Source organism: Lycium ferocissimum, chromosome 4 (genome assembly GCF_029784015.1).
Source record: "Lycium ferocissimum isolate CSIRO_LF1 chromosome 4, AGI_CSIRO_Lferr_CH_V1, whole genome shotgun sequence".
Classification (NCBI taxonomy): domain Eukaryota; kingdom Viridiplantae; phylum Streptophyta; class Magnoliopsida; order Solanales; family Solanaceae; genus Lycium; species Lycium ferocissimum.
This window is the reverse complement of record NC_081345.1, coordinates 36,181,543-36,198,269: the sequence shown is the minus strand read 5'-3', so window position 1 is coordinate 36,198,269 and position 16,727 is coordinate 36,181,543. Positions and strand designations below refer to the sequence as shown.

The following is a 16,727-nucleotide window of genomic DNA, read 5'->3' as shown; positions in this document are numbered from 1 at the left end:
ATGAAAACTATATTTATCGAGTAAATATTATAGATCTGACATGAAGTTTATTTTGAAAACAAATGAAGAATTTGCAAAACTTCGTAAGTTGTCCAATTGGAGAAATTTAAAATTTTTAGTGGGTGATGTGGCACTCATCTTCATGGCACGGAAAAGTTAAATTTCCAGCATAAGTGACAATATTTTTTGTTGGCAAAATTGGGTTAATTTGGATGGTTTTATTGAGTTAGTTTCATAACTAAATGGCCATTTAAGTAATTAACTAGTACTTAATATAATATCTTAATGATCGATCTTATAAACTACTGTTACAAATAAATATTTTAAGCTTAACTTTTGGCAGTTGAAAGATTTATACTTTATTTAGGCCCTATTTTCCAACAACTCAATCGAAGCAAAACTCTCTTCTATCTCAAATCTATTTCTCTTTGTCCAATGGAATTTCATACTCTTTCACATGTAGAAGCCGTTGTTGGAATTCTAGTCTTTGCCTTCCTATTCTTTCTCATAGGAAAAGCAAAAACTTGGAAAAATAGCAAAAAATTTGGACCACCCCCGCCAGAACTTCCAGGTGCTTGGCCAATTATAGGCCATCTTCCTCAAATCCTAAATGACACTTTAGACGGCCGCATTAGGAGCAGCAAGGACGGTGAAATTCCTCTGGCCCATACTTTAGCCGCGTTAGCAGATAAGTATGGGCCAGTTTTCACCGTCCGTCAAGGAATGTTCACAATTGTAGTTGTGAGCAGTTATGAAGCAATTAAAGAATGCTTCACTACACAAGACAAGAATTTGGCTAATAGAGTAGCCACTTGTTCTTGTAAGTATCTTGGCTATGACCATGCAAATCTTACATTTGCAAATTATGGCCCTTATTGGCGCATGGTTCGAAAATTGGTCGTTAACAATTTGCTCTCGAGTAAGAGTTTAGAGAGATTGAAGCATGTTCGAATTGCAGAAGTGGAGAGTAGCATCAAGGAGTTGTACACACTTTATGTGGCTAATAAAGCAAATAATGTACCTACTAAAGTTGACATTGGCCATTGGTTCGATGATATGATGTTAAACATAACGGTCAAGATGATTGGTGGTAAGAGATATAGCCAGGTATACATAGACGGATTCAAAATATAAAAATAATGAATTCTAAAAATTATAAGCTTTACATTGTTTTCAGAGTGTTCACATATACAATCTATGCTTAAAATTTAAAATGGTGGTTCGAATAAACTTACTCCTAACACTCTAGGTTTGCTTGTGCAAGCAGAGGCAGATATAGTGAAGGAGTTACGAGCTTCTCTGATCGAACTCAGTAGCTTTAGTTTAGACATTGTATATGTTATTAATATTATACACTAAATAATTAAGTACAAATGATATAGGTTTTGAGCTGATTTAAGCAAATGTCTCCTTTTTAATTTACCATTTAGATGTTATCCCTATTTTTAAAAGTTGGCAAATATATCTATTCGGACAGAAAAGATATTAGACTGGCATTTAACATCGAGAAATTTGAACTATGGTCTAACATTTTCTAATAAGACTTGTAGTTTGACCAAAAAGGATTTTTAGAACGTGTGTGGTCTAAAAAGTCTAGAAGTTGCAAAAGAAATTAAAAAAGGGTCATTTACTAAACAACTCTCCCAAAAAGGGATAACCAGCGAAAAAATTTGTAGATTTCGAACCAAGTAAATAAACAGTTTGTGCTAAAATTCTGAACCGAACTGATAAAGTTTGAATTTTGAATATGTAGGTCGGTGATAAAGAAGAGGAGAAGGAAGAAGCGGAACGTTTCAGAAAAGCGTTCAACGAAACGATGTATTATCTAGCTTTGGTTGGAATAGAAGATGCATTTCCAATTCCACTACTCCAATGGCTGGATTTACAAGGGAATATTAAGGTGATGAAACGTATAGCTGATGAAATGGACGTTATTCTTCAGCGTTGGTTAGATGATCATACTAAGAAGAGAAAGATGAATGAGTCTTCTGGTGCTGGTAATATTGATGATAATGATCAAGATTTGATTGATATAATGCTAACGGAGTTGGACAAGGATGATGTCCAGTATGGTTATTCAAGGGAAACGATTATCAAAGCTACCATGTTGGTATGTGCTTCAACTGTTGATCTTGTCGCATAATTTGACTGTTCATGGATTTAAGAATTAAATAAAGACTTTTAATTAAAACATATCATAATATTTGTGTGGTTATGAGACTTTTGAACCACGTTATTTTAGCTTGTCATTAGTGTAAAATGAAAAGTTTATAAATTGTTTCTGCTTTTAGAAAATTTTCATTTTTTTGATGTGGACTAAAACGGAAATACAACAATAAACTAAAATGGAAGGAATAGTACTCCCTCCGTCCCAAAAAGATTGTCTTACACTCTTACTTTTCTTATTAGATTGTCACATTTCTATATTTAGAAACAATTTAACTTTATGAGATGATTTACAGCCACACAAATATCTAAAGATTGCTTTGGATCACACATTTCAAAAGTCTTCATTTATTTCTTAAACTCCGTGTCAAGTCAAACTAAGATAATCTTTTTGGGACGGCGGGAGTAGTTTATTGGAATACTAACAATTTTAGTTCCTCAAATATCGACAAATTCTAATTATGGTCGTTATAATTTTTGGTTAAGCACATCTAACATTCAATCAATTGATATGTGCACTTTGATCTCTTAACCTGTGAATCTCCACAAACTTAACGAATTGTTAAGTACGGAATATCACATAATCTAAATATCACGTACTTCCTTTATAAAGGGATCAAAAATACACATTTCAGTAAAATGAAGGCAAAAAGTGCTTAGTTAAATATTATAAGGACCAAATTCAAAAAATTTCAATAATTGATGGACCAAAAATGAAATTATTTACTATTGTTTTGTTATTTGTGGGCCTCACAATTGATAAGGTTTGGCAATCAATATTTAGCATTTACATATTAGATTTAAATTATATACACTGACACTGTTAGCATGTTATTCTTTTGCACGCAGACAATAGTTTCAGATGCTACACATACCACAGCTGTTCACTTGATATGGATAATTGCCTGCTTACTAAACAATACGCACGTACTTAAACAAGTCCAACAAGAAATCGACACAAAAGTTGGCAAAGATCGTTGGGTAGAAGATTCAGATATCAAAAACTTAGTGTACTTTCAAGCAACAATTAAAGAAGTGTTACGGTTATATCCACCTTCACCAATGTTAGTCCACGAAGCCTTAGCAGATTGTCAAGTACTCGGTTACCATATTCCAAAAGGCACACGTTTATTTGTAAACGTATGGAAACTTCAAAAAGACCCAAAATTTTGGCCCGAACCGGAGAAATTTTTACCCGAGAGGTTTTTAACCGATAAGGTAAAAGTTGATGTGTACGGTAAAGATTTAGAGTTTATTCCATTTGGTTCTGGTAGACGATCGTGTCCTGGAATTACAATGGCGATGCAAGTGACCTATCTTTCGATTGCGCGTTTGCTTCAAGCGTTTGATTTTGAGATTCCAGGTAACATGCCGGTGGATATGACTGAAGGGCCGGGTTTTACCGCGGTTAAAAAAACTCCGTTGGAAGTTGTGGTGAAACCTCGTATGCTTCCTGTGTATTATGGGGTTTAATTAATAAAGTTAAATACCATAATTTGGTCTCTTTGTTGTTTTATTATCAATAATGTATTGTTTGATCGAGACATTTTGTTGCAGGTCAATAAGATTGATCATTTGTATCTCTGTATCTTATCATTTGTATGTAATTAGATCTGGTATTTCCAGTGTCCCTCATAAAGTTGTAGTTTTCTTCTTCTTTCTCTCTTTTCTTTAATCGAAAGCCGTATTTTATTTATTACTTATTTTGCCCCTTTTTCATCAAAATTGGTAATTTTTCCTTTCAAAAAGAATGATATCATATTTTATTTTATTTTTAAATTAAATTTTATCCTGCTGGGCCTTTTATTTATTCATGAAATTAAATTGTTCAACACATGGGTTGAGCTCATAAACATGGCCCAACCCCAAATGGGTTAAAAATATGACTTAAAAAATGGGTTGATGATTTAAAATGGACATATCCATTTAATATGGGTCCTACATCTATTATCCACTTAAAATATGGGTAAATTAATAGGTAAAATGGATAAACACAACATTGAACCCTATGAAGAAAATGTTTCCAATTTTCCCATTGTTTGGTTAGTCTGTTTTGGAAAATATTTTCTCGATTCTTCCACCCCTCCGATGACGGCTATCACCAACGTCTCTCGGAAAAACTAGACATTTTGTGAAAGTAGTAACTTTCAAAAATAGCAACTTTGCAAAAGTAATCACATTACAAAAGTAGCCGCTTTTTCAAAATATTACTGTGAAAAATAGCTACTTTTCAAAAATAGTCGTTTTGCAAAAGTGTTCACTTAAGAAAATAGTCACTTTGTAAAAGTAGTCACTTTTAGAAAATAGCCACTTTGTGAAAGTAGATACTTTTTAAAAATAGTCACTTTTTGAAAGTAGTCAATTTTCATGAATAGTCATTTTGTGAAAGTAGTTACTTTAAAAACTCTTGTTTCAAAAGTAACCATTTTTTAAAATAGCTTCTTTGTGAAAGTATTAAAATAACCATTTTTGAAATGTGCCATTTCCAAGATATGGTCAATTTTGTAAAGTAGCCATTTTTTTAAAGTGACACAAAAATGGGTAAAGTGGCCATTTTTTGAAAAATGACAAAAAAGTTGTTATTTTGCAAATTTGCATTTTTCGAAGAAATAAATTTTTGCAAAAATAACCATTTTTATGTCACTTTATAAAAATGTTCAATTTACAAAAATAGCCATTTTTTGTCACTTTTAAAAAATGGCTAGTTTACAAACATAGTCACTTTTTGGGGTTGTCTTCAAAGTACAAAGTAGTCATATATGAAATAGACGCTTTGGGAGGGGTGGGTGAGGGTTGGGTGGAGTTGTGGTATGGGATAGGATGGAGTTGGGGTGGGTAGGTGAAGATTTTCGTTAGGTGGGGATTTGGTTGGGGAGTGGGTGGTGGGGGGTGGGGTTGGGTGGATATTTTCCAAAAAAGATTTTCTTTGAGGTCGTGTTATTCGATTCTATTCTTCCCACAATGTTGAGGCGCAACTATGTACTTTCTCAAAATGGTAAATTCTTCTCTTAGTATCTTTGGATAATATGGATATCCATATTATCCGATTAACCCATTTTTTAACCGGTATGGAATTTGTGATTTTTTTGTCAACCCATTTTTCGACCCGACCCATATCCGACTCGACCCACCGTTTGCCACCCCTAGCCAACCCCAAATTTGAAAGGACTTTCTACAAATTTGGAAAGTAAACTTTGAACATCCAATTTGTTGTCTTTATTCTCGAGTCTTCACCTCCGATGGCCCTCCTGAAAAGCTCATCTTCCTTCCATACTTGGATTATCATGTAAGTATGCTCTCATCACAATCCTAGCTCGAAAAAATTGATCTTGATGCTTCACCCAACTTTGTGCTTGTTCTTGTTGTTTCTCGTATTGAATTCGACTTCTCAAAATATGGAGCGAAAAATCTCGTTTGTACTCCCTCATTGTCAATTTGATGATGAATGCCTTTGTTGCGATCCTATTCGCTTGCCTATCCGATTTTTTCTAGATTGTTGTCCATAATTATCATATTCAATTTCTCATTTTCTTAGTATCTTGTTCTGATTCTTAGGTATGGAATTTGTGATTTATCACCGTTTAAGATCTTTCTACAATTTGCATCCAATTCTTGAAAAGTATGACACTTAATCGATTTTATGCTCGATTTGCCAACCATTTTTTGTTCCACTCTCTCAAAATAGAATGACATTAATGTTGTTTGAATCTCGTCTATCCATATTGCAATTCCCCATGGTGGCTTCCAACCCTCTGATAGGATTTTATAAACCATTTCTGAATCAGTTTGAACTATCACATTGTTGAAATCCTTTTCCTTGCATAGCTTCCCAGATTGCAATCACCTCAGCTTCTGTGTTGGCTGTAATTCCAATTTCTTCAGCTTTAGCATATACTAAATTCCCCTCAGAATCCCTTAGACAAAAACCATAGGAACTTCTCCCTGGGTTTCCTCTTGAAGCCCCATCTGTATTACACATTAACCAATTTGTCGGAAGAAATTTCCACACTACTTTAGTGAGTTTAAGAGGTGCAGTCCCTTCTTCCAACCATGTAATCAATCCATCCCAAGTATTAGGCAATCTTTGAGTAGATGGATTCCTTATTTGCACCAATCTCTGTAAAGTAGAAAAAACCTGATGAATTACTCTTCCTAAAGATCTTGATTCCCCACGTTTGATGTTGTTTCTTCTTTTCCATAGTTCCCATAGAATTACAGCACGAACTGCCTTGAACAGTTGTTTCATTCTTCCTATCACTAGTGCTTGCCACCATTTAATTATTAATTGTTGTACCTGTAGGCCCTCCATAGATATACCTGCAAAAGAACAAAAATAGGACCAAGTCCTGTTAGCAATAAAAGATGAGGCAAATAGATGTTGGATTGTCTCTTCCATAGGATAACAACACTAACATCTAGATACCATTTGATACTTCATAGTCTTCAGCACATCATCCAAAGGCAGCTTAAACTTCCAACGTCTCCATAGGAAAAAGGATATTTTAAAAGGAAGCCCTTTCACCCACATATTCTTATAGGTATACATTTCCTGACCCCTTAATCTCACAAAATCCCATGCAGACTTGACTGTGAATTCTCCCTTGTTACACTACTAAAAAACTGTCAAAAATCGACGGACAAAAAACCGACGCAGTTAACCGACGGAAAACCGACTCACTGCGTCGGTTTTTTGCATTTCTAATTTTTTTAATTATTTTAATTAGAAAACCGACGGACGACGTCGGTTTTTTTGGCAGAATTTTGAAAATATATTTCCGCCAAAAATAACCGACGTCCCATGTAGGTTTTATTAAAAAAAAAAAAAATAATTAATATAAAACCAACGGATGACGTCGGTTTTATTTTTAAAAATACTTTAAATAATATGCAATTCATTTTGTTTTTTAAAAAAATAATAAACAATTTTTTTTAAGAAACCGACGAAATCTTTTCAAATGTACGGAAAAAACCGACGGACAGGGTCGGTTTTGTCTGTCGATTTTTCTTTAAAAACATGGCAGACGGGTTTTATACCCATTTCTTCTCCTCTTCCAAATTAAAACTCCCATTCCCCTCAAACCCTACCCGCCGCCCCCCTCCCCTCCACCCAGCCCCGCCGCCCATTTCCCCGCAGCCCAGCCCCGCCGCCTGCGCAGCCCGTCCCCACCTACCCCAGACCTGTTTTGAAGTTAATTAATTGAGGTTAGTTTCTCTTAAATTAGGGCTTTTAAAATTCTTTCAATTTTAGTTTTATTTGTAGATTTTAGGCATAATGCTAGTCTATTTAGCTTTGTTAAACATCATTTGCAATGTTATTAATGTTGAATTTGTGAAAAAAATGTAAACTTTATTTGACTAGTTTACTTGTCATTTTTTTTTTTTTTTGGCTTGAGATTGTGCTATATTTCATGCTTTTTTGTCGGTGTATTTGTGTTAGCTTAGTTATCATTCTTTGTAATATTATTGATGTTGAATATGTGCAAAAATGTATACTTTAATTATTTGACTAGTTTTTTTTTTTTTTTTTGTTGGATTGTGCTTTTTGTTAGAATCTCATAAGTTATTAGAATTGTTATTGATCATTCCAAATTAGAATTGGTTGAGATTGTGCTTTTCAAAGTTAGAATTGTTAAGTTATAGTATTTTTATAACCTCAATACTAAAATGTAGACTTTATTTCTCTAGATTTACTTTTCAATTTTTAGAATTAGTTGAGATTGTGCTTTTCAAAGTTAGAATTATTAAGTTATGTTAGAATTATTAAGTTATAATATTTCTATAACCTCAAAACTAAAATGTAGACTTTATTTGATTAGATTTACTTTTCAATTTTTAGAATTAAAGTTAGAATCCATAAGTTATTAAAATTAGAATTGTTATTGAGAATTCAAAGTTAGAATTGGTTGGGATTGTGCTTTTCAAAATTATATTAAAGTTAGAATTTATAAATTATTAAATTTAGAATTGTTATTGAGAATTCAAAGTGAGAAGTGGTTGGGATTGTATTTTCTTAAGTTATATTTTAAGTTAGAATTCTTAAGTTATAATATATTTCTATAACCTCAATAATTTGTGGGTATATTTTTGTAGATGGATCATATGTGGATCTATAATATGAATAATAGTAATCGTGAGGGTGTACATGATGAATTTGTTGAAGGTGTTGATGGGTTTATCACACATGCAATGACACTTCACCCTTTTCAAAATGAAGGGGTAATTAGGTGTCCTTGTTCTCGTTGCCGGTGTATGAAGTATTTGAAACCGGAAGCAGTTAGGGTTCATTTATATAGTCGTAGGTTTAAGCAGAAATATTATGTTTGGACTGATCATGGAGAGACTGATGGGGTCAATGGTATATTTTACAATATGGTTGTCGGTGAAAGTATGTGTCGCAGGAATATAATCATGTCAAATATGATAGAGTTAATGATATGGTTAATGATGCTTTTGGCGTACAGTCTGGGTTTGAACACGAGCAAAATTTTGAGGAACCTCACAATGAAGAAGCAATTCTATCTATCAAGAATTAGAAGAGGCTAGTCGTCCGCTTTGAGTAGGGAGTCGGCATTCTAAGTTGTCTATTGCGGTTAGAATGATTAACATCAAATCAGATTGGGCCCATTTATTCTTTGAAGGCTATGGACTCGATGATTAAGCTTGTAGGGAACTAGTTAGTCGAATTCGACATACCTAAGAGTTACTATGAAGCAAAGAGATTGGTTTCCAAATTAGGATTGTCGTATGATAGAATTCATTGTTGTCCAAACGGTTGTATGTTGTTCTATAAGCAAGATCTTTGATTTAAATGAATGTAAAATATATGGACATGCGCGTTATAAGCGGACACCTAGTGGGAAGACGGTTCCAATTAAGGCGATGCATTATTTACCTATTATACCTAGGTTAAAGAGGTTGTTTGCATCGCGGGTTAAACGCTCCTCACATGAGATGGCACGGCGAAAATAGAAGGCCACATGGTGTTATGTGTCATCCATCGGATGGAGAAGCGTGAAAACATTTTGATAGAACTTATCCTGATTTTGCTAGTGAACCAAGAAACATTCGGTTGGGTTTGTGTGCGGATGGTTTCACACCATACTCTATTTCGGTACATTTTCCTATTCTTGTTGGCTGTATTTCTTACTCCATATAATTTACACTTTGAGATGTGTATGACAAGTCCCTATATATTCTTAAATTGTGTTATTCCCTGGTCCTCGTAATTTTGATTGATGTCTATCTACAACCTTTGATTGATGAGTTAAAATAATTGTGGTGTGAAGGTGTAGTGACATATGATATATCAACTAAGACCAATTTCAATATGCGTGCTTCTTTGATGTGGACTATTAATGATTTTCCTGCGTATGGGATGTTGTCTGGTTGGATGACTGCTGGAAAGCTTGCTTGTCCTCATTGCATGGAAAATAGTAAAGCTTTCTCTTTAAAACATGGCCACAAAAATTCATGGTCTAATTGTCATTGTCAATTCTTGCCTATGGATCACCAATTCAGGAAAATGAAACAAGCATTTAGAAAGAATAAAACTAAAAATGATCCCCCACCTCGAACATTGTCAGGAGAAGAAATTTGGGGGAGGGTTTGCCACTTGCCTAAAGTCACAGAAGTTTCCCCTTATAGACTACACGGTATGGTGTTGAACATAATTGGACTAAATAGAACATATTAAGGAGTTACGTATTGGAAGGATAATCTTCTACGGCATAATCTTGATGTGATGCATATTGAAAAAAATTACTTTGATAATTTGTTCAACACTATTATGGATGTTAAAGGCAAGACAAAAGATAACCCAAAAGCTAGATTGGACCTAAGTTTAATTATGATAGATTCGTTATATACTAAGTTTCATTTTTTAATATAAAGATGCAATTTATGGATGATGTGGACCGACAGTAAACTCAGCCTGAGCATCCGAGCCGTCCTCCACCGGAATTAGAGATAGATTTTAGGTGTAGAGTAGTTAGGGGAGTACAAAAGGGTAGAGCGTACGATCTAGGCCCAAGGAACAACTTAAGTCGCCTTCGATCAGGATTGCAAGGTGAAGGGTCTTCTCGACAAGCTGAGGGAGTTGATGGTGTTCAGGTCGCAGCTATGGCGTAGCAAATTGCTAAACTTAATAGGAAATTAGCTGAGACTGAGGCAAAAAGAGTTAGGAAAGTAACACCATGAAAGCGAGCCTTGAATCGCTTATGACACAAGTTAAAAGCCACATTGCATGGGGACAATTTGGTGTGCCCCCCCCCCAAATTCCTACCCCGAAGATGATGATGACGGTGATTACGTAGCCGGACACCGGATGATCGGTTGTAGTAGTTTGGATTTAATAATGGACTTATGTTAAAACTAGTTAATGGTACTTTTGGTTTGACATTTAAATATTTCTGAACTTTGAAGGTCTATTTAGATCGTATTTGATGTGTTTAGATAGTGTTTGATGTGTTTTATTATTACTTAGGGTGATTTTATGTGTTATAGCTCTTTTAGAATTGATTTGGAACATTTTAATGCTAGTTTTGAGCAGCTTTTGGTACTGGTTTCTATGCGAGGTGTAAGGCTGCGAAAAATGCGAGAATTGCATGCGGGGAAATTTTCCGAGAAAACGAGACGCGGTCCGTCTATTTTTACGGAAAGTAATTTGGAAATTTTCCAGAAAACCGACTTAGTCCGTCGGTTTTCTGGAAATTAATTCTTAAATTTTATGAAAAAACCAACGCACTGTGTCGATTTTTTATTTAAAATAAAAAAATTTAAATAAAAAACCGATGCACTTCATAAAATATATATTGTTTTTATATAAGATAAAAAATCAGAAATTAAAAAAACCGACTCAGTCCGTCGGTTTTTTTAATTTTTTAAAATTATTGGATAAAACCCGACGGACCACGTAACCGACGCAGTCCATCGGAAAAAACCGACGTGGTCCGTCGGTTTTCAAAAAGCGAGGCTATGTAAATCGACGGACCGTAAAGGGTCGGTTTCATTGAAAAAGCCGACGTGGTCCGTCTGTTTTCGTCATCGATTTTTGCCAGTTTTTAGTAGTGTTATTCAGTAACCACCATGGCCTATCCATACCTTTATGCTCACTGGGAGGTGATATTGTGCTTGTAATATGCTGAGTGATGTCCTCTGGAAGCAAACCTGATAACTTATTGACATCCCAAGCTCCATCCACCACCACATCTCTCACATTTTGAACTCTATCATCATAGACTTCTCCAGCAGTTGCATAATATAAAGCCCCCATCCCTATCCAATTATCAAACCAAAAAAGAGAATTTCCCATCTTTGTTTGCCACCAAATTTGATGCTCCACTATATCCCTAGCCTGTAACATTCTCTTCCAAATTTGAGAACCATACTTCCACTGTACTACCACAACATTTTCTTTTCTACAATACCTATTCCTGATAAAAGAATTCCAAAGTGAGGGTTTAGTTCTAAAACTCCACCATAATTTACAATACAAAGCCAAAGACACATCATGTAATGATCTAAACCCCAACCCTCCCTCATTAGTGGGTAAACAAAGATGATTCCAAGAAGACCAATGCCTACTCCTCCTCTCTATATTATTATTCCAAAAAAATTGAGCAAAAATCCTATGCATTTGTTTTATCACACAGTCAGGAGGGTTGACTGCAGATAATAGATGTATTGGCATGCTTTGCAGAACATGTTTTATCAGAATTGCTCTTCCCCCAAAAGATAGCATCTTGCCTTTCCATCCTTGAAGTCTGTTCATTATTTTCAATAAAATCCCATTGAAGAAATCCTTCCTTCTTCTACTATGAAAAATTGGACAACCTAACGATGTAAAAGAAAAAGCCTTCCTGCCAATACAGTTGCAACTTCCAAAGTCACACTAATATCACCTGGAACATTTTGATGCATATACACAGCGCTTTTCTCCTTATTAATCTTCTGACCTGACACCTTTTCATATTTCTGCAATACCTTCATGATAAGCTGTATAGATAACACATCTGCTGATGAGAAAATAATCATATCATCAGCATATGCTAGATGATTGACCTTTGGACTCCATTTAGGCATTCCAAAACCCTTGAACTGATTCTTCTAATGCAAAGCATTTAAGTTTCTTGAGAGAACTTCTGAAGTTAAAATAAACAAAGTGGGAGATAGAGGATCCCCTTGTTTTACTCCCCTTGATGACTGAAAGAATCCATTCTGCTGCCCATTTATCAACACTGAGTACCAATTGTTGCTAATAATCCTAAAAATCATATCAATCAGTCTTTCTTTGAAGCCCAATTTCCTTAAAACTTTGGTTAAAAACAACCAAGATACCCTATCATATGCCTTAGCCATATCCAATTTCATCACCACATTGGCATCCTTGGTTCTTAATCTAATATCAGCTACAATTTCCTGAGTAAGTAAGATATTTTCCACTATTCTCCTCCCTTTAACAAAACCAGCTTGATTTAAAGAGACAATGTCTATCAATCTCTTTACCAATCTCTCATGAATCAATCTAGAAAAAATCTTATTCACAAAATTGCTCAAACTAATTGGTCTCATATCAGAGAATGTTGTAACAACATCTTTTTTTGGTAACAAGACGAAGTTAGTATGAGTAATGAATCTTGGTAATTCTGCTCCACAGAAAAGGCCCTTATCATATTAACAATATCCTCCTTGATTATATCCCGGCAAGATTAATAAAATAAACCAGAAAAACCATCAGGTCCTCCTGCACTTTCCCCATTCAGACTGAAAACAATGATTTTGATCTCTTCTTCAATAGGCAGTTCTTCCACCTCGGTATTCATATCTTCAGAAATAAGTTGTGGAACATGCTCCAGCATTTCAAAGTCAGTAGGATCTTCCTCTCTTGTGAACCGATCTCTATAAAATCTGATAGCTTCCTCCACAACTTCTTCCTTCTATTCAAGCCAATTTCCTGCCTTATTCTGTATCCTCTTTAATTGTAATTTCTTCCTTCTTCCCTGTACATATGCATGGAAAAACTTAGTATTTCTGTCACCATCCTGGAACCATTGCATGCTAGCCTTCTGTTTCCAGAATTCCTCTTCCAGATGCAAAAAATTTATTTAGTTCTGCCTAAACTCTTTGAAGATTTTCCCTATTGGTAGGAGATGGGTCCATTTCAAATTGCCCTTCATGCACCTTTATGACATCCTCCAGTGTTTCAATCTCTTTAAATATGTTACCAAAAGTATCTTTGCTCCATTGAGTTAATCCAATCTTCACTTTTTTCAATTTATGATGAAAAATAGTGAAAGGATTTGCCATGAAATCTGCAGTCCACAAAGCCTTCACTGCATCCAAGAAACTGTCCTGTTTGACCCAAAAATTCAAAAACTTAAAAGGTTTTTGAATGTGTTCAGTATTTCTTGAATATGATATCAGCAGAGAAGTATGATCAGACCCTGTTCTGATTAGATGAGTTATATCAATTCCCGGGAACTTATCCTGCAAAGCTTGATTGCCCAAACATCTATCCAGCCTTTTAAATATGCAATCCTCACCACTCTGCCCATTCCACCAAGTATAAGTGCTTCTTTTATATCCCAAGTCCTCCACTGCACAGTTTTGTATGCAGCTTCTAAAGTCTTGTATTTCATTAATTGTAACAGGCAATCCCCCATATTTTTCAACCTCTATTACAATGGTGTTAAAGTCTCCACCAATTAACCAAGGCTGTAGCATTGTGATAGCCATATCTTCAATTGATTCCCATAATTCCATTCTCTCCCTTTGTGTACATTTAGCATAAACCAGAGTAACCACCATTTTCTCCTGACTCCCTATGACTTTTAATCTCAGACTCAAATGTTGTGGATGATCACTCAGTACAATCACTTCAAACATATCATCTATAAAGGCCCAAATCTTGCTTGACACATTAAACATAGCATGTTGTAGGCCTATTTTTCTTCTATACTCTTCAATTTTGCTAACATCCTGAAAAGGTTCCATTAACCCCACAAAACCAAAATGATATTTTTGATGCATCTTTATCAGTCTTGTAAAAGCTTCCATAGTGTTAACAGACCTAATATTCCAAATAAGGGCATTCATTATGGATTATTAGATTTACTTAAAGTCCTTCTAGTTTGAACCCCACCTCCAAGAGGTAAGCTACTATCCTTTGTTACTTTCTTCTTTCCCCTGCCCATACTTTTTTCCATCACTTTGGGAGAAACATCCCCTGCTCTAGCCACTGCCTTTAGATTATGTTCCAAAGAATGAGAATCTAAGTCTTTGTTCCCTGTATCCATATGTAATTTAGTACCAATTCTAGTAGGAACAAGTTGTCCCTTCTTTAAACCACCACTGCTTTGTTGTGTCACCAGTTCAGAACTTGTATTTCCCTGTTTAACTATTTGTTCTACCCTATCTGTACCCTTTATCCCTCTTGAACTTACCTCTTGCTCTTCACCCTGATCTGTTTCTTGTATCTCTTCCTCTTTATTTGTTTTTTCTGCTGCTTCTTTCTCGGTATTTGCCTCTTCAAATTCCTCTTGTATTTTTCTTTCTCCTACTTGTTAATTGCTTATGAATTCTTAACTGCAATATCTGCAATTGATAATAAAAGTTTGTCTTATTCCGCATTAAATCTCCGAGTGTAATTCCTTCACGGATTAATCTCCGAGTGTAATTCTTACTAATTCCCCTTTAGATTTGTCTTATTCTAGGATAGATGTGTGTTATTATTATCAATTGCCATATGATTTCTGACTAAATTGCTTGTGAATTCTTAGCAAATTGTCCACAACAACTACACTTTAATCTAAAGGAAATTTCAGCTCAAATGTGATGGTGAGAATGACGTACTTCAAGTCCTTGTATTTTATAGTAGAATCATGTGACATGCATGTAGCTCTTACTTCATAAAGAGTTCTTCACTTAACTAACTTCCATTTTATAGTAGTCCGCATAACTATTATCTTAATTAAATAGTTACAATGGCGTTACATGTTGTTTTATTCATGAACTTCATTCTTGGACCTGTAATTCAATGTATCATCCATTATGTGTGTACATTAAGTCTAACATTTTCTACTCACACAAGATGGGATGACTCACATATAGCGTTTTGAAAGTAAATTTTCTTTCGGATTTTCATACAGAGTGTACTGTTGTGACCGCATGACCCTAATTTTTGGGAGTTCTTAAACTAAAAATTATTTTCAGGATCAAAGATAAGAGTTTACTATCCTTTTATTCACTTATGATGATATCTTATCATCTCATATAAAGTGCCGCAGATATCCTAGACATGTCTACACTTATGGCTTCTCTTAGTCTCTTGCCATTTTCATTTCTAATATGTCTTGTGTCCACACTTATGATGTCAATTAAAATAGGCTTCATAATGTGTATTGTATTTGACACGATCTTCCCTTTTCCCACTTATCCCTAAGATCAAGATTAGTTGCTTTCCTAACATTACTCCTTCAGGTCGTATTATCGTAACCTTTGGCTGGTTTATACTAAAGTAACATACTCTACGCCATCACCTCATGATATTGTCAATGTCATAACGGTGTCGGCCAGTTAAAGAATTCTATTTCTTTCTAAATCTCACACAACAGTGAAGTGGGTTATTTGCCTCTCATTTTGCGGTTATAAAGCTCATGTAGTATGAAATGCATGCTACAGTGTGGTGTGTGATAAGTCAGCATTTTTCGAACTTATATCTTCTTTAATCTTAGACTTTTGACTTGTTTGAGTGAGAAAATAGTGAATTTAATGTCGTTTACTTCCATTTTACAGGTTTTATATGATTGAGAAGTGATCGGGAGGAAACCAAGTGAGAAACAAGTAAAAAAGAGGTCAAATTGAAGAAAATGAGAGAAGTGGTTGGAAGCGCAAAATGTGGCTAAAATTATAAATTTGAATTGGGAAGATTGTGGAACTATAAAAAGAAGACATGAGAGAAAATATTATCATCTTTGGCCATATTTTCAAGCTTAGGAGCAAGAAACTACACTAGGATTTGAAGATTTAGAGGCACTCAATGAGAATTTCTCTACCCATTTCTTCAACTCTTGCTTTGTATTGTATATCTAAGTGTTTATATTTTATTCCATCACTTTAATCTTGTTTATGGAAATATACATTGTTAAAGTTATGATTGAATCTCTTGTTATGCTTATGTATTGAATGATTTTTATTTCTAATGATGTGGGTCTTTGTTTCTTTAGTTAATCTTGTTTGTTAATGTTTCATAAGGGATTAGCTAACCCTAAGAGTCCCTATTTACTTCGATTTGAGCTCGGAAGAGGAAAATTGAGGTTGAGAAAGATTAATTAACAAGGATTTGGGGTTTTAAACCTCATCTAACAACTTGAGCTAGGAGTAGAAAAGTTAACTTGAAGTTCAATTGATTGTGCTTAACTACACAACTCTAAGGCTTGGAAGAGCTTAGAGTGAAATTTATTGATTTGGTTGGAAGACATTCGTTGAGAATTTAGAAATCATTATCTATTAACATAAACTTGCACTTAGTTGTAATATCGTAACATACATTGGATCATTACTTG

At 34.7% G+C, this 16,727-nt stretch overlaps 1 protein-coding gene across 1 annotated transcript; it reads left to right on the top strand.

Annotated features, from left to right (window-relative positions):
• The first annotated feature begins 356 nt into the window (after positions 1-356).
• LOC132054658 (nicotine N-demethylase CYP82E4-like) lies at positions 357-3,823 on the top strand. Its single transcript, XM_059446632.1, has 3 exons — positions 357-1,107; positions 1,754-2,110; positions 3,016-3,823. The coding sequence occupies exons 1-3, from the start codon at positions 436-438 to the stop codon at positions 3,637-3,639; spliced, it is 1,653 nt and encodes a 550-aa protein (XP_059302615.1). The 5' UTR covers positions 357-435; the 3' UTR covers positions 3,640-3,823.
• The last annotated feature ends 12,904 nt before the right edge of the window (positions 3,824-16,727 follow it).

What these genes read in the sequence shown, in the direction of transcription:
- LOC132054658 (XM_059446632.1), top strand. Translation starts at nt 436, where the DNA reads ATGGAATTTCATACTCTTTCACATGTAGAAGCCGTTGTTGGAATTCTA. An exon ending in GTGGTAAGAGATATAGCCAG is followed by an intron (nt 1,108 to 1,753) that starts GTATACATAGAC and finishes TTGAATATGTAG; the next exon opens with GTCGGTGATAAAGAAGAGGA. An exon ending in TTATCAAAGCTACCATGTTG is followed by an intron (nt 2,111 to 3,015) that starts GTATGTGCTTCA and finishes TTTTGCACGCAG; the next exon opens with ACAATAGTTTCAGATGCTAC.